This window comes from Onychomys torridus, chromosome 6 (assembly GCF_903995425.1).
Source record: "Onychomys torridus chromosome 6, mOncTor1.1, whole genome shotgun sequence".
NCBI classification, from domain to species: Eukaryota; Metazoa; Chordata; class Mammalia; order Rodentia; family Cricetidae; genus Onychomys; species Onychomys torridus.
Window position 1 is genome coordinate 135263264 of NC_050448.1, and position 23826 is coordinate 135287089.

Here is a 23826-nt window from a genome sequence, read left to right on the forward strand (position 1 = left end):
TGGATTCCTCTTTTTAGAAAACTCTAGCTTATATCAAGTTTACATACACACACACACAAAAAAAAAAAAAGAAAAAAAGAAAAAAAAACCTGGAAAACCAGTTATACCTCTTTCTAGTTCACTGTATTACATTCACATCTAAACTTTTTTTTAATATGGATATTTGTGTTTTAATTTTACATATCAGCCATGGGTTTCCCTTTAAAAGTATTCTAAGCTTGGCCTGAACTCTGTATTGCTTGCACTTTAACTTTTATATAGTCTTCCTAGCTCAGATTATTCTTTTTCTTCTAGGACTTCCTAAAACAAATAGAGACATTCTTCCTGAGTACCACCATCATTTTATAGAAATTGGACACTTAGTTGCAAACAGTGAAACCAACTTTAACTATTTAGAGCAGTGTACATGTAGGTTAAATATTAGGTAGCTAGCATAATCCCTAGAATATTTAAAATATGGAAATTGGATACTTAACTGTCCAGTTATTACCTAAGCTCCTCTACACAGTGTCTTAAGTTGTCTAATGACTATTATGGATGAGCAGAACCTCCAGTGAGACCAAGCACTGGGTGCTACCACTACCCTCTGATTCTGCCTCTTATTGGGCCAGAGTCCCTGCTGCAAGCAACCTGGGAAAGTTTCTAGTATCTTTCTGAGCAGTCAGATTGACTGTTCTACAGCTTTGTTGTGAAGGGTGGGTAGTCATAACCATTTATTAAGTTTAAATTTATTTCTCAATTTTCCTGAAAAATGCTATCATTGCTCTATCTTGTCTGTTTTCCTAGGACTCCAATAAACAGTACATGTCTGTCCTTAATAATAACAGTAGCTTAATATGAATGTTGACATGTGAATAAAACAGCATTGGTTAGTTTCTGAGTACAGAAAAAAGAGTAATGGTCAGGACAGACAGTGATGAGCAATAGGCAAGTAGTGGTGATAAGCAAGAACACGTAGTGTTTCCTCCTCAACAATAAATAACAGCTAAAGTCCTCAGCCTTGCTGAAAGGACCTGGATACTGAACTATGCTAAAGAAGGATAGTAGGGCTAAAACATGCAATGATAGCACCCCATAAACCTCCAATTTTAGCACTAGCTAAATTTTATTGATCACTGTAGCATGAATCTTAAAGAGTTCTTATTAATGAAATCAAACCCAAGGCCAGTTATTGGGGTGCTTTCTGGAAGATCAGAGACACAGAAAAGCCACAGCTATCTCACCTTCCTTTTCCTCAGGCTGGAAGCTTCTGAGTTCTCCTCCACATGAATCTCAGCTGAACTGTGTTGTTCCAAAGCCTGAACGCTTAACCAACCAAATGCTTAACTAACTACATGCTTTACTCCTCTAGTTCCTGGTCCTCACGCCTTATATACCTTTCTCTTTCTGCCTTCATTCCCTGGGGTTAAAGGTTGGGTTTCTGGGATAAAAGGTGTGGGCCACCATGCTTAGCTGTTTCTAAAGTGGCCTTGAACTCAGAGATCCAGCTAGCTCTGCCTCCCAAGTGCTGGGATTAAAGGCATGCACCATCACTGCCTAACTTCTGTTATGGCTTACTCTTCCCATTTTCTAGCCACCATTTTTGGCTTTGTTCTAGTGGCTGTCTGTTCTCTGACCCCAGATATGTTTATTTCAAGGAACACACATTATTTCAGGGAACACAATACCCACCACAGGTCACCATAACAATTACATGAGGATAATGACTGTGCTGTCTATAACAAGTTCTGGATCATACAACAGAGTTAAAAAAAAAAAAACTGAGTAAATGAATGAGGGTGAAGATGGTAGCAAAGAGTTAGTGGACTGAGGTGGACACCAAAAAAGGTGTGGTGACTGAAGTCAACTCAGGACTGCCACGTCATTCCCACACAGCTCCTTTCTATCCAGCCCACTTCTCATTGTCCTTGGGAAGAATCCAGGTCAGTGGAAAACAGCCAAAACACTGTTATGGAAACACCAAGACCAAATAATGTGCAAGTATCTGAAGTGCTGAAAGCCACTTCTGTTACCCTCCATCAGCTGAGGGGTGGAGAGGATTCTCAGAGCTGCTGGCACTTTGGGGGCGGGGGAGCGGGGATTAGATGGAATACAAAAAGCCCTGGGTAAGGACTTGTTTCCTTGTCCTAAAACTGGTACCAGAACTCTCTAGTCTTCGCTGAGAGAAAATGTCTATCCAGTAAGTATCTCAGAGAGCTTCTAGTGTGCCTTTGTGGTAGTAAATGGAATATTTCAGGTTATTTTAGAGAGATAGTATTGGGTGGTAGCTTGCTTAAGAAGGCCCTTGGGCCTAGCTGGAGACACTTTTTCCTGCAGTGATCTGAATATACAAAGTTCACCTTCAGATGGTGGTGAGATCTGTACAAATTGCAATGGGCCTGGAAGGCAGTTGTGAACACAGAGATAAGTTTTATGTTTTGTCTGGTCATTTCATACCTGTGTGTCTTTGGCAAATTACATATGCTTTTAAGTCTAAATTACTTAATTCTTAAAGGTTTTTCCAACTTCAGAAGTAATATCATAATACTACTTACCCTACTATAGTGTTGAGAGATTTAAATGCTCAAGTACAATATGAGATTCTTTTTATAAAATGTTTAATGATAAGTGATTGATTAAAAAGTACTTATAATTAGGAGTTCTAGTCAGGACAGCACTTTAAGAAGTTATAAAACAGAAGCAAAGATAAGACATAAGAAATAGGCCCACACAAAACAGTACAGAACCTACTTTTTGAAAGTACTATAGCTCTTGAGAATTGGTAGGGACATGAGATGTTGGGAAGAACTAATAGCATAGTATGATGAATAACTAATGGTGGTGCACTTGACCCTGAATGAGTCCATGAGAAGTATAGTTGGAGACATTCTCTCCAGCCCCCGCCAAGCCCTGTTAGTCCAACAACCCATTTGTAAAATAAACATACAGACATTTATATTATTTAAACTGCTTGGCCACTAGCTCAGGCCTACCATTGTCTAGCTCTTACTCTTATATTTAGCCCATTTCTATAAATCTATACTTTGCCACCTGGCTTGTGGCTTACCAGTGTCTTTACATTGTTGCTTGTCATGGCGGTGGCTGGCAGTCTCTCCTCTCCCAGCCTTCCACTTCCCAGAATTCAGAGATGCCTCATTTGTGTGTCTCTAAATTCTTGAGAAGAACCTTGTGGGTGTCACAATTCAGGAAGAGAAGTGAGCACAGCAAAACTAGTTGATATGTCTTCAGGAGTGTGAAAAACTGCAGAAAGTAGGATTAGAAACATATGACCAGTGTTATTAAAAGTGAGGATATTCTCCTTGCCATGAAAGGAAGGGCCTGAGGAGCATCTCATAAAATCCTAAGTAGGCTGGGCTGCAGCCAAACTAGAAAGTGTCCTTAAAGCACCATTCTCCAAGAGACTGACCCCTGAGACTCTTTGAGAATAAACCTAGGCTTCTTTCTATTACCCCCACATTTCAGAATTGAACATCCTGCTGGTGGCTACAAGAAGCTATTTGAAACTGTGGAGGAGCTGTCCTCACCACTAATAGCTCATGTCACAGGTTAGTTTCATTGATCTTGGCTTGCTTGTTGTGTTTTCTAAACTGGAGTCTTGGTATATAGCCTAGGTTGGTGTAAAACATGACACCCTCTTGCTTTAGCCTCTGAGTACTGGGTTCAGGCCACCACAGTTTAATTCTTCTGAAATCTTTCTATTCTGTCAAGATCATTTTTCTCAGGTTTCATATTCATTCAGGTCTCTCAGTGCTGGTTGTTTCCACAATACAGGAAAGGGAATATGGAGCTCATTTGTTTTGCCTTTCTCTAAAATGTTTTACTAAATAAAAGTAAATCAAATACACCTGAATACCAGTCTAGTGTAACTAGTGAGTTCTTACTAACCCAAGACTTGTTAATTCATTTTTAAAAAAATTAGACATGAGGTAGATAAGACAGTTCATCAGGTAAAGTTAAGGGTTCTTGCCACCAAACTAGATAAACCTGACTTTGACTCCAAACCCACATGTATAAAGCCAACTGCAAGTTGCCTTCTGACCTCCAAATACTTGCTTTGGCACATGCCCATACACATATACACAGAGTGAATCATTTTTTTAAAAAAATGGAGGGATCTGAACCTGGGAGAAAAATAAAGAGTAAAATGGAAAAAACAAATTTAAGACATCCAGGGCTTTTTAACTTCAGGTTTTAATAATTAAAAAAAAAATCATCTTCTCTCATTTACCTCCACTCTACATCCACAATGTAGATAGATGTTATTTAACTGAAATTCCTTGAGAATAACGACTATACCTTTGTCATCTTCAATTTGACAGTCCCTTGTTCAATGCTCACCATATAGAAAATGTCTTATAAGTGTCTGTCCAACAAAGGTCTTAAATGAGAGTCTAGTGACAAGTGTCTGACAGTTTTGCATTGAAGGGAAGTGTTATCATACCTATTACATCAGAAGCACTTGCAGGTGGCAGTATTATTTCAACCCTATTATGTCACCATCTGAGGTTCCTATCAGTAGCTTAATTATTTTTACCTCAATTCCTTCACTTTCTAAAAACCAACATTTATTTTGTGGGGATATTGTGAAGACTAAGAGGTAATTTAAGTAGAATTACTAACCCAGTAAGCAATAGACAGCAGTCACTGTTACTAGCTCTACAACTCTGTCTGAAGACCCCATATGACTCAGCAAGGCCTTGCTGGTTATAACAGGATGCTATGGGAAATGTCAGTGCTTGGGCAAATCTTTTCTCTGCTTCATGCTCTATAAAAGAGAAGTCAGTGCTCCTCAGCTGGATGGTGGTGCCAACAATCTAGCTCTGGTATCAAAATATGCATGCTTTCAGTTTTTAATCTAGTGTCCTGTAGGCTATTGATTTATAATCTTCAATCTACTTGTTTGAAAATAAAGACCTGGTAAGAAATGAACAAACATGTTGTACTTTTTCTAGTGATAAAAGGACTGACCACGCCTCACTGTGGAAAATAGAAATCCCAAGGACTGTTCCTCAAATGAGGAAACAAAGACTTTTAGAGAGGACAGAAGAATATCCTGCATCTGAGTTCAGACCCTAACACCTAGCCTTGTACCTTTTCTGCCACAGAGGATGAATTTCATCAAGGGTGCTGCTTCACACCCCAAGAGAAATGGAAGTTTTAGATTTTAGAAACTCAGCATTCCTGTTGCTTCATTTAAAAGGGTTTTCTACATAGGCACAGTGGTGCACACCTTTAATCTCAGCCCTCAAGACATGGAGACAGATGAATCTGAGTTTGAGGCCAGCTTGGTCTGTAAACTGTGTACAGGCCACCAAAGATGCCACAGTGGAATCCTGTCTCAAAATTTAAAAACAAAACAAAACCTTTTTCTGTCACCATATCAACATTCCTAGTTATAATATTTTGACCCTTACTCCCTCTACTTTTCAGTCCACCAAATTGCATAAGAAAGCCTGATGTTTCATCAAAGGTAAGCTGAGAAATGGCAAATGGACAGGCGCCTGGGGAATCTAGTAAGTGGTACCACTTGCTATCTTACTTTGCTGCAGGTAGAATTCCCCTCTGGCTTGCTGGCAGTCTCCTTCGATGTGGGCCAGGGCTCTTTGAAGTTGGATCTGAGCCCTTCTATCACCTGTTTGATGGACAAGCTCTTTTGCACAAGTTTGACTTTAAGGAGGGCCACGTCACATACCATAGAAGGTAAGTCAGCACTGTTTCACAGTTGTCCTCACCAGAGTGGAGGCTATCTCAGTTTCCCCCTGTATGAATTTGCATTTTCCTGAACACAGAGCAGACCTCCAAACTCATTTCTTTCTTCTTTCTTCATGGTCTATGGACATCTGTATATCTGCAAGGTCACCTGAGAATGCTAAAACAAGATAGGCTCAAGAGCTCAGAGCTAAACATGGCTGTTTTCAAATCCTGAATCCACCAAGCACTGCTTGTCTTCACTGATGACTTCTGGCAAGAAATTGGTTTTTAATTCTTTTATTTGTCATCTATAAAATGAAAGAAATAGTAGAATCTACTCATGACTAAATGAGTAGTAAGAATGCAATAGAAGGAAAAGCTGCTATTACTGTTGTAATTATTAGACTACTGTTTATCTTGGTTCATTTTTATCATCAGAAAGATCTGAGAAAGTGGCCTGTGAGATGGCTCAGTAGATACACCTTACATGCCACTAAGCCTGACCATCTGAGTTTAGTTCACACACAGTAGAAGAAAACTGACTCCAGCAAGTTGTCTCTCAACTCTGTATACATTCAGTGGCACATACACATGTTCCAGTGTACATGTACACACACACACACACACACACACACACACACACACACACACCAGTGTTTAAAATTTTTTAAGATCTGAGAAAGAGAAAGGGTGCTACAAAGGAGGGAAGGACAAGTATGTCACAGAAATACCAGAGTTAGACAGAGATAGAGATCAGACATGGGAGGCGTAGAGAGAGGAGCAACACAGAGAAAGACAGAGACAGAAAATTTTTTTAACAAGAGTTGTTGGCTAAAGGGCTAGAGCAATGGCTCAGCAGCTACTCTGCAGAGGATCCAGGATTCAATTCTCACACCATGGTAGCTGCAGCTCACACCGTCTGCAACCCCAGACCAAGGAGATCTGATGCCCCTGTCTGGCCTCTGTGGGTAACAGGCACACATGTAGTACACAGACATACATGCAGGCCAAATATAATACACGTAATTGTAGCTGGAGTTTTCTCCAGTCCTGCCCAGTACCACAGAGCCCAAAACCACTTATAAAATAATCACTCAGAAACTTATATTAATTAAACTGCTGGGCCATTAGCTCAGGCCTACCACTGACTAGCTCTTACACTTAACTCAACCCATTTATATTCATCTATATGTTGCCACATGTTCTGTAGCTTTACCTGTTGCCTTTACATGTTGCTCCCTGGATGGCAGGCTGGCATCTCCCTGACTCTACCTTCCTGTTCTTCCAGTTCTCCTCTCTGCTTGTCCCACCTATACTTCCTGCCTGGCTACTGGCCATGTTTATTTATCAATCTACTATAGCAACACATTTTTACAGCACACAGGACATCCCATAGCACGTAGTAATAATAATAGTAATAATTTTAATAATAACAACAATAGTTATTGCTAAAGCATCATTCCAAAAAGCCCCCACACCAACACAGTAAATGCCCTGATTCCTATTTGAATGTTCCAGCCTGCTAATGGTATGGTCACCATGAATTTCAAGCATTTTGAAGAGACATTAAAGGAAGAGTAAGGGGAAACTAGAAATAGGATTTGAAGAGTGACAAAAAAGAAGTAGGGCCTGCCAAGCATAAGTTTTTCTAGCGATGCAATTTTGGAGTTTAGGCAGAACTTTTGTATACCTTCTAGTGTACACATTCATATATACTCCTCATCATAAACACACAAAATCAGAATTTACTTTGCCCTCATGTGACAAACCTTAGGCAGCATTTGCCAGGTGGTCTGGGGAATGGCTCAGCCAATCATCTTGTGGAAGAGATAAAATTCAATAATAACTAAGTTTTAAAGTATACAATAAATTCTAAAATTAAAGAGAAACACAAGGTCAGAGGGATAATGAAAGGAACATAACTCAGCACACTGTGTCCTGTAAAGTGATGAGTAACATGTGTGAAGTACCCATGTGTCCTAGTTTGTTTTCTATTTCTGTAATAAAAAACATGGCCAAAGCAACTTGGGAAGGAAAGGGTTTATTTCATCTTACACTTTACAGTTTGTCAGTATGTGAAGCCAAGTCAGGCATGATTGAGGAAATGGAGCAGGGACCATGGAAGAACACGGCCTACTTTTTGCATGTCTCCCCACCTCTCTCTCTCTCTCTCTCTCTCTCTCTCTCTCTCTCTCTCTCTCTCTCCTTCCCTGTCCTTTCCCTCTCTCTCTTTTCCTCTTCCTCCTCTTTGCCCCTCTCTCTGCTTTCTTTCTATAAAAGATTTTGGAAATTTTATTTCATGTCTATGTTTGCCTGCTTGTATATCCATGTGCTCATTCATGCATTGTCTACAGAAGCCAGAAGAGGGTGTCAGGTCCCCTGGAATTACAGTTGTGAGCCACCACATGGGTCTTGGGAATTGAATCCAAGTCCTCTGGAAGAGTGACCAATGATCTTAATGGCTGAACCATCGTTCCAGCCTTCAACCTGCTTTCTAGTATAACTTATTCAGTGGTGGTAACACCAAGTGTGGCCTGGAATCTCCCATATCAATCACTAATAAAAAATAATGTACCATGGATTTATATAGGAAATCTGGAAGTTTGGAGGAAGATGGAGTCATCTTCTCAATTAAAGTTCACTTTTTTCCCAAAGACTCTAGTTTATGTCAAGTTGATGAAAACTACCCATCACATTGTGGGGTTGTGGTATGATATGACACATTCACTTTTTCTAACTCTGGCCGTGGTTGTAATCACATATATCAACCACTTAACTTTTGGCACCTCAGTTTCCCTATCAATCACAGTTAGGTTTAGAGGACTCAATTTAATTTAAGCTCATTCCTTTTTTGGTTATCCCAATAAAAGGAGCTGATGGTTCTCCCTATTATTTTTTTAGTTCGTTTCCAATTTGATGAAAACACATTGAGTATTTTCACATGTCCTGTATTAATGTATCCTTTCCTCATTTCTCAATGTCTTTCAGATTCATTCGCACTGATGCTTATGTTCGGGCAATGACTGAGAAGAGGATTGTCATAACAGAATTTGGCACCTGTGCTTTCCCAGACCCCTGCAAGAATATATTTTCCAGGTTAATAAAACCAAATTGCATTTTATATCATCCCTTTTTTGTTCATGTAGCTTAAAATTATTGAACTGGAAAAATCATTTACTTCTGTAGGTTTTTTTCTTACTTTCGAGGAGTGGAGGTTACTGACAATGCCCTTGTAAATATCTACCCAGTGGGAGAAGATTACTATGCCTGTACAGAGACCAACTTTATCACAAAAATTAACCCAGAGACCTTGGAGACAATTAAGCAGGTAGGAGGCTGTGCTCAGGGAATATTGCTCAAGCATGTAAAATTGGGAACTTGGAATCAAAACATTAGGATAAATTCAACAGAAAGAATATGAGGCAGATTCAGTTTCAACTTCTTGCTGGTCACCAACTGCTAGACATATAAGATATGGATGGTAAAATGTACTTCTTAATCTATGACATTTAAATACTTACATAGGTAGGAGGAAATGACTTAAAACAGCTAACATTAATTCAGTTGTAACACAAATATTTTCTGAGATTTTTCCATGTATCAAAAATTTTTGTAAGATACAAGGAATATATCAATGAGTAACACAGCTCTGTCTCTGATCTATAAGATATAAATACGAGTGTTCAAAATTATAGCTATAAATAGTGAAAACCTGCCATTAATGGTTCTAGGCAACTGTGTTGCACCAATTTGTCTTTTGTAGACACTTTTTATTAGAAATAAAAATGTATTTTAAATGGAATAGTATTAACCAAAATATTAGAAAATGACATACTTTGCTGAGAACTTATGCAGTCTTCATGACTATTTCTTAAAATAGACACACAATCTCAACCAGTATGTGTTAACATATTTTGCAAGGTATTGTACTTGTCTTTAGCAAGCTTCACCTCTAGATGGGGAAATCAAAGAGGCACACAATAGAAGGATTCATAATGTGGCAAATATTTTAAGAAAATGTGAACCTAAGGAAAGCAGATACAGAAATATGTCTCAAGGTACTTGTTTAGGGTGGAGAAGGAGATCAAAGTTTGAACTCTTGTATACTTTCTGAATACAAGTAGCTTTAGTAAATTTGGTCAAAAACATTCTAGAATAAGGGATTGTGTTATCAAAGATACAGAGATGGAGAAATTAGGGATATTTTGGCAGAGACTGTGAATAATCTTTTTAAACTAGACCTGTAATAGTTCTCTGTGGGAAGCTCTTCACTGTAGGGCTGTCCCATACACTACAGAGGCTTGATGGTCCTGACCTTGTCTGCTAAATGCAAGAAATGTCTTTGATCACTATGTAATTCAAAAATGGCTCAGATATTTCAGGTAGGGGGCAACATTTAAACTGAGAACTAATCATCTTGAAGTGTAAGTAGTTTCAAAGCGAGTGGTGGCACACTGTTGGGTAAATCTGAAAGGTTAAATGATAGGCTAGAATTTTGAAATAAACTGTTTTCCTAATGAAAAGTTACTGAAAGTCTTTGCTTAAAGAAATTATATAAGCACTTATACTTTAAAGTGTTTACTTGGAAATGGGAGTACAAAGGAGATAAGGGCTATCTAAGGTAAGAGATCAGTCATGGAATTGAGGACTATAAATAACATTGATGTAATTTTTTTCAAAGAGATAGAAGAAAGGAGTTTGGATATCCTGTCATTAGTTTATTGACAACCTCAATGCCAATACTATACCCAGTGCCCTGCTCATAGTGTACAACTGAAGCTGACAAGACCCCCAAGACTTATTTCTTATTCCACAGGTTGATCTTTGCAACTATGTCTCAGTCAATGGTGCCACTGCTCATCCACATATTGAAAGTGATGGAACTGTTTACAATATTGGCAACTGCTTTGGGAAAAATTTTTCAGTTGCCTACAACATTGTTAAGATCCCTCCACTGCAAGCAAGTGAGTCACACAAAAATGCTAGAAATATAGAATACATATTATAGTATCAGGATTATTATTGGGTTTGATAAGACTTGCTCTCATTCCTGTCCTTCTAGATGACTAATGTCCAGAAGCAGGACAATAGACAATGATAGCTTCAAAATCCAGAAAACAAGGGGCTAAGTTCTATTCTACAATGTTTCAAGATCTAGTGCATATGTGAATTTAAATGTCATTTGAATTTATATTTATGAAACATTTATTGAGCACTTATTCATATACCAAGCAAAATATTGAGTTCCTCTTTGGGTAGAATGAGAAATTTGGGGAGTGAGTTCATTGCCATGATTTAAGAAGTCATTTGTATTATTTTCTTATGCATAAATTTTAGTATGCATAATACTTAATGGACAGAACTATTGATATCACTCATTTATACTATGGTTTTAAGGAACTTTGCAATTCCATGAGGGGGTTTTGCACACAATAAAACACTGATTTACTCTCTGGACTTAAACCTGACTTCTACTTGTCCTAAGATGTGACTCCATAGTACTCTTTCTTATGCATTTTTTAAAAAATTTGCTGCTGTTAGGATTTTCCTAGGTTAGGGTATCTTCACAGTGAAGGGAAGTCAGCAGCACATAGATGGATCTGAGAAACAAGATGCTCTTAAAGAAGAGCAACTTGGTGCTTCCAGGGTGGGGAAAGCTCCCCCTCCCTGGAAGAGACAGAAACTGTTTCTGACTGTAAATGGCAGGCCAAAGGAAAAGAGCCTATTGACAGGAGGATACCTGGGCTAGGACCAATCAGAGGGAAGCCTGAGGGAAGGAGATTCCCCAAGAGCTTATAAAAAGTGAACTTCTCCTGTGCCCTCAATAGGAGCAATTTTGTCTTTTAAAATTAAGTTTGGGGTATTTGTTCTTTAATTCGATCTGTGGCTGGTGTATCTTTGTCTTCTTGACAATCTATAACTTCCTTCTGTCCCATCAGATGCCCTCAGGTCTGTGCCTGTGACTCTCTGTCCAGGACCCTCAGCTGCCGCTTTCTTGTCCTCTGCTACAGCTCTTCATCTGACACTATGTCAATGGCTCCTTGCTCTCTTACTGTCACTTCACAGTGTGATGTACCAATTTTCATCTTTAACCAAAGGGGAACTTAGTGGGACCTTTAGGCAACCATCCCTTACTCAGAACCCCTATAACAACATAAAATCCACTAAGATATCCCAGTGACTGAGGAGATGAAAACAAGTTCTGAAAAAAGATCCTCATCTGAAAATTATTTTTTGCTTGTATAAGCTGTTTTAAATATGATGATGATGATGATGAAGATGAAGATGAAGATGATGATCAAAAGCCTTTAAAACCACTTTATTTCAGACAAAGAAGACCCAATAAACAAGTCGGAGATTGTTGTACAGTTCCCCTGCAGTGATCGGTTCAAGCCATCTTATGTACACAGGTAATTCGAAGAATAGCTCAAATTTAAAGATATCCTTTGTCTACATGATCAGGACAGTTTCTTGTAGAAAACTAAGTTTAAAGCTAATTATGTCATATAAGCATTGTAATCTGAGTAACTAAATATACCTTGTATAGACCTATTTCTTTGTAACCGAGAACTGGCCCTCTCATTTACAAACCCATTTGTGTTTCTGAACAGTTTTGGTCTGACTCCAAATTATATTGTTTTTGTGGAGACTCCAGTCAAAATTAATCTTTTCAAGTTCCTTTCTTCGTGGAGTCTTTGGGGAGCAAACTACATGGATTGTTTTGAGTCTAATGAAAGCATGGGGGTATGTCTGATTCATTTATTCATTTGTTAAGTTGTGATATTGAGGAAAGTATTTTTATAAATTTATCAAAATGTTTTCCTACTTTTCCAGGTTTGGCTTCATGTTGCTGACAAAAAAAGAAGAAAATATTTCAATAATAAATACAGAACCTCCCCTTTCAATCTCTTTCATCATATCAATACTTATGAAGACAATGGGTTTCTGATTGTGGACCTCTGTTGCTGGAAAGGGTAAGAAAATATGTTGGATAAATGCCCTATGTCCAGTTTCTTCTGGAAACAAAGTGCTTTAATAGAGGTGCAAGCTCTTATTCTTTAATATGAAAGGGGGCAAAAGGGAATGGTATGAAACAGTTAAAAGTGTAACTGATAATGATCAGAATTTAGAGAATCAGAAATAGAATGAACATCAGAACTATAGTAAATTAAAAAATCCAACTGGATCTGAACCAGACCTTAAAATAGAAGGTTCTGTGACTTGAAAAGTACCTTTAAACTGCACAAGCTCTATAAGATGCCTTGAACCCTTCCTCTGTCATTCTGAATAAGAGAAGCAGGCATGCTATTCTCAGACTAGAGAATAAATTAAAAATGCATTTATTCCTAAAGATACAGAGCGGAGACAATGAGGCAGAACAACAATCATATAGGCTGCTGTTACTGCAACATATCCATGAGGCAGACCTCTTAATTTTCCCCTCAGTGAATAGGAGAAGGAAATGGTACTGAAACTTTTTATCTATAGCAGTCTGGGTTGTTGACTAAATAACAACCAGACATATGTGCTTTCAAAGTCATGAATTATCTCTAAAATTGTTTGTAATTGGCTAGATGTGGTGGTGCATGCCTTAAATCCCAGCATTTGGGAGGAAGAGACAGGAAGATCTTAAATTCAAGGCCAGCCTGTGTTACATCAGACCCTGCTTCAAAACAAAACAAGACAAATTATTTGTAATTGTGTTCATGCTTGATTTCTTGTTTTTACAGGTTTGAATTTGTTTATAATTACTTATATTTAGCCAATTTACGTGAGAACTGGGAAGAAGTGAAAAGAAATGCCATGAAGGCTCCTCAGCCTGAAGTGAGGAGATATGTACTTCCTTTGACAATTAACAAGGTAACTTCCTTTACAAGGATTTCACATATAAAGTGTGTTTCATCTCTCTTGTAAACTGTCATGTTTATACATATAATCTTGAGAGAAGCTTTAAAAATACTAACTAAACCTCTCATTTGACAAATGATGAAACTGAAGCTGAAAAAAATAATGCTGTGATTTAGAAAAGATGATTTCCACAAAACACAGATGAGATGTAATTTTCTTGATTTTAGTTCTGTGGCTTTTTCAGTCACAAAATCCCCTTGAAAGAATATTTAATGACTGTAGTTCCAGTGATTTCTAGAATCCTTTGTCAGTTTTATAAATATTCTAAATAATTTTAAATTATGGAGAATGAAAGATCAGAAATAATTCTTGTAGGGACTCAGTTCATTGACAAAGGAAATTTGGTTTTCTATAAATCTGAAGATGCCCATTAGACAACAAAAATAATAATGATGTTAGACAGTTATGAGGAAATTTAGAATATTCCTCTAGAGATTTGGTAACTGAAATAAATGCAGTAGGCACACTGGCAAGAGAACAGCATTCAAATTTATTAACTTAAATACTCTCTTCATAAGGTAAAAGAAAGTAGGGATCCATGAACATTATAAAGGAAGAGTGATTTTAAAAAAATTAATAATGTAGAGAGTAGATGGCATCTGAAACATATGTCTTCTGGGCTCTAGGCGTGTCTTCCCGTGTGATGTGAAAACTTTGTCTTTCCTTTGGAAATGAAAAGTTTGAAGGTAATTATGAGATTCAGCTTAAGTAGACAAGGTGACTTGGAGGAAAGCCCACTCTGAACCTATTACCCATCTATGAAATACAGTAGGAATCAGTGGGTCTATACTACCATTAAGAAAGTATGCTTTTAAAGGGACTTTGTGACTGAAAGAACAACATATCTAGAATAGAAAACATTCTTATGAATGTTTGGAGGGTTGGCTTTCTGGAACCCACACAACCATCCCTTTACTTGTACATTTTGGACTATTTCTTCAGTGTTTCAGAAACATCCAAAAGTTTTAGTGAACTAGAAATAACAGTCAAAATCAAGAAATATATAATATATTTCTCATGTAAACACATGAACACATAGCATACTCTTTCTATCCATGTGCTCCTGCTTGGACAAAAGGTATTGAGGCACATACACTAAGTTAAAGACTTAAATCAGAGGCAAAGGAAAGCAAATCCTGCTTAGAAGGTGATCATCTTGCCTTTAAGTATATCTCAATATGCTTAATAAGAGTAAGCTGATAAAGAATGATAGTTGGGTGAAATTGGGCTCTGTTGATAGGAAAAAGAACTTCTGCAAAGGCAAAGAGTCTTACAAAAAACAAGTAAACAGAACTTAACATAGATGTATAACAGAGTCCCTGGGATGCTTCATTGTGAGCAGAGAGGATGGTGCTGTGAGATGGTCTGTCTGTATGCTGTGAATCTGTGTTGCTGCCATTGGTAAATAAAGAAGCTGCTCTGTCCTATGGCAAGACAAGTTATAACCAGGTAGGAAATCCAAGAAAAGATACAGGAAGGAAGGAAGGCATAGTCAGCGGAGATGCTAAGTACTGTCGGGGGTGGGGGGAAAGGGGAGAGAGGGACAAGATGTAATAGAACACAGGTAAAGCCACAAGACACGTGGCAATACAGAGATTAATAGAAATGAGTTAATTTAAGATAAAAGAGCTAGTTAGCAGTAAACCTGAGCCATAGATCAAACAGTTTGGAATTAATATTAAGCTTCTGACTAGTTATTTGGGTACCTTCGGACAGGGACAAGCTGGAAAGATGGATTGGAGTGAGACTGTACAGGGGCTTTATCAGACTCTGGGTAGCATATAAGGACTCACTTGAGGTGTGTATATGACATGGGTCCCTCTGGCAATGGCATGGAGAACAGATTGGGCAGTAGACAGTCTGAAGCTATAATCCCAGTTAGAATATGAATGCTCTTCTGCAATATCAATGCTTTTTCAATCCCATTCATTCCATGTTCTAGCTGTACCTTTTATATTTTAATATTACCTGACCTGCTACCTATCACTTCTACTATGCATTTTCTTCCATTGAATATATCACTTACTATCCTTTATTACCCTGAAATTTTCACTTTCATTTTTCACTCTATTTATCTTTCATAGTCAATGATTATGATGATTATGAAAATTCTTGTAGATTATCATTTATTTAACCTCTTTATCAAAAATCATACTGTAGTTCAAAAATCATACTGTAGTTCAATTAGATTATCTATCCTGTCTGTATTTGTACCTCTGAGTCTAAATTTAAGTGCTGCAAACACACAATCATGTTAATTGGTTCAACTTTAAATGTCTGACCACAAATCTTACTGCTTCATTTCCTAACTTCACATATCGTTTTACTTTGCTAGTTAAATATTCCACCTCCTCTCCTCACTTTTATACTTCCCATCCCACTTTTATGTGGAATATTGATGGTGCTTTTTCTTTATCTGAAATAAATTAATCAGAAAAGAATCACAGATTCCTGCTGCCTCATATACTACCCACCAGCACCATACCTATATCCTGAATATTTATCTTCCTAACCAGAGATAATCTTTCTCATCCTTGCAGTAGATACATCACTCCAGCAATTCTCCTCCCTCCCTCCCTCTTAGATTATCCTTCACTACTATTCTTAATGAACCATAATTAACACACATAATATCTACACCAAGTCCTCTCAACACATTTTACCTCAACAAGCTACCACTATATCTTCCTTTTGCCGGAAGGCCCTATAACTCAGTCTTTGGCTCCCATACTATCTGTTTGTGTCCTCACTACTTTGACATATTATTTTAATTTTAAAGTAGCCTGCGTAACATCTCTCCCTGTTTCTGAATCTCATGGTTCAAGATAACCACCACCTCTATTTTTTCATTTAATATTCAGCAACAAAACCTGAATTTCTTATCTGCCCCTACCAAAAAGTGCACCAACCTATAACAATTTCACACATTCTGAAACAATTTAATTGTTCAGATTAGATACCAAGGTGTTGAGCTCAATGCCTCTCTCACTTTCAAACACCATTCACCAGCAAACTATCAACTCCATATACCCTGTCTCACTAACTCCAATGTTACCAGTCTAGCTAGAACCATTTTCTCTAGATTGGACAACTTTAAAACAAACTGGTTTTGCTGAGTCCAATCTTCCACTATTACCCATTTACAAAACAAGTACCCGGGCTTGGGGATTTAGCTCAGTGGTAGAGCGCTTGCCTAGCAAGCACAAGGCCCTGGGTTTGATCCTCAGCTTAAAATAAATAAATAAATAAATAAATAAATAAATAAATAAATAAATAAATAAATAAATAAATAAAAATACCCGACTCTACACTCAGCATAGTAACCAGAAGAATTTCTTTAAGAATAAATCATAGTGTGCTCCGTGTGCTCCTTGTCTACTCCAAACTCTCTGTAGCTTTCCCTCATTTATCCACAATGAACGCCCGAGTCCTCACTATAACCCATATGCCTTACACAATCTAAACCCACTAGCTCCCCCATAAAGCTCTCTTAATTACCACCACACTGGTCTCCAGTGCTTCTGGAACATACTCAGTATCATTCTTCTTCAAGATTTGGACAGTTTTGTTTTCTTTGGAAGATTTATTTTGTTTTGTTTTGTTTCTTTTTCTTCCTGCCTGAATGCATTGCAGGTTTCCTCATCTAGGAGTTTTGTATCAAATGCCACTTTTACAAAGAGGCCTACTCAGATCACCTTTTAAAATTTCAACCCACAGGTGATCTGAGTAGGCCTCTTTGTAAAAGTGGCATTTGATACAAAACTCCTAGATAAGGAAACTAAAATTTCAACCCACAGCCCGGCGTTGGTGGTGCACGCCTTTAATCCCAGCACAAAGGAGGCAGAGCCAGGCAGATCTCTGTGAGTTCCAGGCCAGCCTGGGCTACCAAGTAGTTCCAGGAAAGGCACAAAGCTACACAGAGAAACCCTGTCTGGAAAAAACAAAAATTTCAACCCACAAATTCCCTCACACATTGGATCTTTTCTATTTTTTTGTTCCTAAACTCATGCTATGCTGTATACTTCATTAAGTATATTTGTTATTCTCCAAATAGAACAAAAACTTCATTGCTTCTGGGAAATTCCCCTCAATACCTAGAAGAAAGTGTAAAATATGATCCAAGAGTGTTTCCCACTGTTTTCATGCAATCATTTAAAGAGCTGTGTACATATGTGTGCATAACATTATATGCACATGTGAAGAGATAAATGCCTTTTAAAAAAATCAGGTCTAGTAGTTTTTCTATTTGACAATATGACTATATCTCATTTTCATGTATCCTAGCTAGAAGATAATAGTTGTCTTTATCCTCGAGCAGTTGACATCTTTGTTGTTCTTCAGAAACTATATTTTTTTAAATCTGCTTTTTCACAGCGGTCCTTCCTCAAAACCCTTAATTTTCTCTGATGACAGCTTCAATATCACTGATGAACAAATTGAGTCCCTAAGATCCTATGTGACTTCTCCATGTCTGGGATCCTAAATCAGTTTCTGGCCAAGCAGGTGGTTTAAAATTGGGATGGAGGCACACCCTAGCTCTATGCTCTTGCCATAGAGCTTCATCTGAGGCTCAATTTCCTCATATGTAAAATGAGGGAAAGATAGGACTACCTGCTGTGAGGACTAAATGGATACGATCCATGCCAAATGCATTGCACAGTGTCTGGCATCTAAATAAAAACTGCTGATACTGTTCATTAACATTGCCATGGTGATTTACCAGTGTTCTGTATTCAGATCAATGGTAAAAGGAGATGTGAGAGACTATTTGGCTGCTTTTCTAGCCCCTTTGACAGGGTATGTTGGATGTGATTATGATAGTTCTATGTATGGTGTCATCACTTCCCTATTGCTTTTCCTTCATGTTCTTGGTCCCATTTTCCTTTTCACTCAGTTTAGCTTTATCATTGTATGTGTAGAATCTTTTCAGCCATTTCTGAGCTGACCTTTCCTCAATTGCTCTCTTCCTCAGTCTTCTCCTGCATGGAGTCTTGTCACCTTTCCTAAACTTCTTAGCCTTCAGAAACTTTGAATGGGTAGAAACAGGAAGCCATCTCAATCCTTTCAGACTGTGACTCCAGCTCCACAGTCTGGCTTTCTCTGGTTTAATTTCCAGTCTTACCAGGGTTTCAAAACTTCTGCTTCTCACTGTCACAGGTACCATCTTCTAGCCATACCTGCTTATTCACAATTCCCTAGCATGCTAACTAGCTCTATATCACCCTTACTCCCTGGACAGTCCTTGTTTCTTCCTGAGTTTTAAAGTCATGTTCTTGTTTTAATCTGAAGTCAAATTTCAACTTCAGGTTGTTCTTAGGCTTTGTCTTTTTTACTCCTTAAAACAGACAAAACGTTTCCTCCACCCACTTTACATGGACACACTAACTGCCTTATGTTCTGAGCCCACTGTAATGTCCTGTCCTTCCTACCCACAAGCAAGTGCTACCTATATTCTCCTCTGTCCTAAAGCATTACAAAAGTCCTGGATTGTAATGCTTTCATGTGTTTTCTCAAATTCTACATTCACATGCCACATGGCCATTTCAGCCCTTCTTATAGCTGTCTCCCCAACACCCAATGTAATCCATGTTCTACAGGAGATGCTCAGTAAGTGCTCATGAAGTAATCAAATGACCAAGATATTTTCAGTCATGCCAACTGCATTTGTAATAGAGAATTTGTAGACATTTGGAGAATCCCTAAATATCCTTTGCCTTCCTAGCACCCAGCATGGTACCTAGCACACAGTGTGGGAGCCCTCAAAGGTTTTCTAATGAGATCTTAGCTTGCTTTATGCAGCAGGGCTGCCTTAGGGGATGGCTTGAGCACATGCACAGTTACCAGGTGTTTGGAATGGTCTGCATTTGGCTATGCTGGGAGGAGGTCTTTTGCTCCACCCCTTGACATTCCTTTAAAAGCCCTTTAAAAGAAACAAAAGGGGCTGGTGGGTTTTGACCCAGGCCCTCCCGAGGCTATCCTGTGTTTCTTTCTGTCTCTCTCCTCTATATTTCTATCTCTTATCCCTCACTCCTCAAGAGTCCATGGGGTAAATAAATGTGGGAGCTGGTCCTCCACATACAAGTAAGTAAGTTGTTAAGAAACTGATTTGCCTGATTGATTGGCTACATAGAAGAATGGAGTTTTAGGAAAGGACAGTGTCACATGTCACCTTTTCTGAAGTCTAAGACCATTATCCAGAATTGTAAGCTAATCAATATGGCTATCATGTTCAAGTAGAGGCAGACATTTAACCCTAAACAACATGTTTCCAGTGGGTTACTTATAACCTACCAATATGGCATCTGAGAGATTTTCAAATCTGATACAGTAGCCAGGCTCCTAGTGTGCTTTTTGTTTTGTTATTACTCCCTGCATGATGACCTCTGAAAGAGGAGGCAAAATTTAAGAAGTCTGCATTTACAAATGCTTGGATTTTCTTTCCTGCTCACTGAAGTCTCTGTTATCTTCTTCCTAAGGCTGACACAGGCAGGAATTTAGTAACACTTGCCCACACAACTGCCACAGCAATTCTGTGCAGTGATGAGACCATCTGGCTGGAACCTGAGGTACTCTTTTCAGGGCCCCGTCAAGGTAAGATAATATAGAGAAGACATCTCTGAGAAGGGAACGGATGTTCCACTTAAAGAGACTGAGTTTTCCTATATCTACATTATGTTTTGAAGCCTTTGAATTTCCTCAAATCAACTATCAGAAATATGGAGGAAAACCTTATACCTATGCATATGGACTGGGGTTGAATCACTTTGTTCCAGACAAGGTAATGAAACACCTTACTAACACCCAATAGAACTTTGAGTCATGTGCTAGTCAAGTAAAACAGCTCATTAATTAACCAATTGCTTTTTCTTGGGCACAAGCAGCTCTGTAAGCTGAACGTCAAAACTAAAGAAATCTGGATGTGGCAAGAACCCGATTCTTACCCATCTGAACCCATCTTTGTTTCTCATCCTGAAGCCCTGGAAGAGGATGATGGTAATGAAATCAATTCATGTGTCTGAACTTCTTCTTGTGCTGAAACTCGGTGTGTTTGATATTAGGAAAGAGGTTAGGAAGATTATTTGCTAATTTTCAAAAGTGATTCTTAAACTGTGAATGGTACAGCACTCAAGAATTGAAATTCCTTCAAAGTTACTTTCATCTGTGGTCAGGTCTTGTTGATTGCTAATATTAAAAAACAAACAAACAACAACCACAACAAAACACCTTCTTTGTCATAGTGGAGTTCTAAATGGAAGGGCTGAGAAAAGGGTGTGACTGCAAGTATTTGCTTTTCTTGACCAAAATATATTTCTAAAAAAGAAGATAGAGTTCTAATAAGAGAAATACAATATTCTAGCAGATCAATGAATGTGCAGCTCTGGAACTGGAACTGCTGTATTTGTTTGTTACTTTGTTTTAATAAGTTGGGGCTAAGAAAGAATTTAGAGCCTTAGCATATAATTGAAAAGCTGCATTACATAGCATCAGTCTCAATTAAACATTAATGCTAGGGAGTGTGGAGAGCTGGATCAGTGTTTAAGAGCAGTGCTCTTGTTGAGGACTGTGTTCAATTCCCAGTGCCCACATTATAGATCACAACCAGCTATAACTCAGGTGATCCAGCACCCTCTACTGGTCTCCATGAGCACCAGCCATGCAGTTCTACAGACATTCATGCAGGCAAAACACTCATACACATAAAAATAACAAAATAACTTTTAAAAATTAATGAAAGGAAGGACAGGGAAATATATTATAGTCTGAATGATTAATTTATTAAAATGTGGGAAACTATAGAAGAATAAAATAAATAATTATGGGGCCATTTTCTGACATAATAATTTTTACATTCATACCACTCATTCAATATGGAGGCCCACAAAGGTTTCCTAGTGAGATCTGAGCTTGCTTTACCCAGCAGAGCTGCAGTAGAGGATTACTTGACCATATGCATGGTTACCAGTGATTGGAAAGGGTCTGCACTTGGCTGAGCTAGGGGGAGGTCTTTTGCTCCACCCCTTGGCATTCCTATAAATAGCCCTTTAGAAGAGACAGAAGGGGCTGGTGGATAGGGATCCAGTTTCTCCCAAGGCTATCCTGTGTTCCTATCTGTTTCTCTCCCCCTCTATCCTTCTATCTAAATCTCTTATCCCTCTCCCCTCAAGAATACCCTCGGGTAAAATGTGGGAGCCAGTCTCCCAGCTGGCCTCCCACAATTTAGAAGTATAAAAGGTATGTTTTTATTTTGTCTGAAAGAAGTAAACTTACATATAGGTCTTGAAAATTATAATTATAACATATTCTTCTGCTTTAAAAGTTTTAAAATACACATTTTTACTTTATCATAACTTTTTTTCTAGTAAATAGAACAAAGACTATAGTCTTATACTACAGATAAGAACACAGATCCACTAACTTAGTCAACATGGATGAGTTTGTTCTTTGGTCATTGTACTAAGATACTGTGGTTGCAGCTGTAATAGATAAAGACAAGGTCTTCCTGGGGGTAGTGCTAGCCAGAAAGAAAGAGTTTAGAGCACTCCTTCAAGTGGTCATACAGTCAGGTAATTGAAGAGCCAGAACAAGCTAAGTTACATGGTTTTCTATATTTGTTAATATAATACCATCTTACTATCTATATAATTTCAATGCCAAATAATCTTAAGACCTGATTTCAAAATTTCAAAACTGCCTTAATTAACAGGTGTGGTTCTGAGTGTGGTGGTGAGCCCCGGAGCTGGACAAAAGCCTGCATACCTCCTGATTCTGAATGCCAAAGACTTGAGTGAAGTTGCCAGGGCTGAAGTGGAGACTAATATCCCTGTTACCTTCCATGGACTGTTCAAAAGATCATGAACATATTCCAGATCAGCAACAAAAGGCTCCATGGGTAAAGTTACTTGTTGCCAGGCCTGGAAACCTGAGTTCAATCTCTGGAATCCACATAGTCAAAGGACAGAAATTACTCCTGGAATTTTTCCTTTGACCTCTATACACACACACCATGGCACCTACATGTCCACGTGTAATAAATAAAAGTAATTTTTAATTAAAATTAAATAAAATCATCAACATGTTTCTAGCAAGACATGTTCATAATTACAAAACCAAGAAGGCCAACTAGCCCCCAATCTACAATCAAATTCTGTCTATTTTAGCTTGCTGTCTATCATGGTTTTAAGTTGGAGATGTACACAATTTTGTAATGCTCAGAAATCACTGAGTTGAACAAGTTCCTATTATAACTTAAGTGCTTACTTATAATTTCTGTGAGACAGATATTAATTGAAAATAACTGCATTATTTAAAGCATTTAGTAATCAAATGAGAAAGGAATGTAGACTTTCAAAACTTCCTTTTCTATAATAAAAGTTGTGTTTAGGAAGCTATCTGCCTATATAGTTCACATTATTCTTTAACATTTAAGAAACAAAGTCTTATATACTTGATTTGTATATAGCATTGCTCAGTCAAGGAAGAGAAAGTATACTTACTGTCAAAGCAAACATTTTTCTTAGACCTGAGAATGTCATCCAGGACCACATAGTAATTTGTGTGTGTGTCTGTGTGTGTGTAGTTGCTAAAGAATTCTCGAGCTCATCAACTGTAACTTTATTTCATATTCCCATACTATATTTTATTCAATTAATTCAATTCAATTTAATAAATCAATGATTATTTTTGACTTTTCAACTAGAAAACCAGTGTATAACTGACTGAGGCCTCCCATTAAATAACATCTCAAAGATTAAATTAACTATTAAAGGTTTATGTCATTAGAGAACTTTTATATGATAGTATTATAGTATGTTAAGGTCCTCTAAAGGAACAGCATTTATAGAAGTAACCAAAGGGAATAACACATAAATTCAGAATAGATTAATTAAAGAATCTTCTTTTTAAGAAAAAGCTACCTACTTGAGAGAATGAGAGAACCATGACCCTTCCAGAAACAAATAAATCTCTTTTAAGGAGGAAATTTTCAGTTGACTTAAGTTGATTTAGTGTAACTCTGCCTGATAATGAGCAGTTATATTTAAAATAACATCTGCTGATAGGAAGGGCCTTTTTTTTTTTTTTCTGTTTTGAGTATCTTATGACTCACCTTAGCCAATTGGGGAAAAGACAGTAAAACTTCTGATGATCAAGAGGTTATTTGATAGCTGTAATTGTAACACTTCGGAAGCTGAGGCAGATGGATCACAAATTCAAGTCCAACCTAGCATA

At 37.8% G+C, this 23826-nt stretch overlaps 1 protein-coding gene across 1 annotated transcript; it reads left to right on the plus strand.

The window, feature by feature from the left end:
* The first annotated feature begins 2128 nt into the window (after nt 1-2128).
* On the plus strand, nt 2129-22466 carry Rpe65 (retinoid isomerohydrolase RPE65). The gene is made up of 14 exons (XM_036191240.1): nt 2129-2179; nt 3463-3545; nt 5550-5700; nt 8680-8787; nt 8878-9019; nt 10508-10655; nt 12020-12101; nt 12303-12435; nt 12526-12665; nt 13422-13551; nt 20076-20190; nt 20283-20377; nt 20481-20592; nt 22304-22466. The coding sequence occupies exons 1-14, from the start codon at nt 2169-2171 to the stop codon at nt 22453-22455; spliced, it is 1602 nt and encodes a 533-aa protein (XP_036047133.1). The 5' UTR covers nt 2129-2168; the 3' UTR covers nt 22456-22466.
* The last annotated feature ends 1360 nt before the right edge of the window (nt 22467-23826 follow it).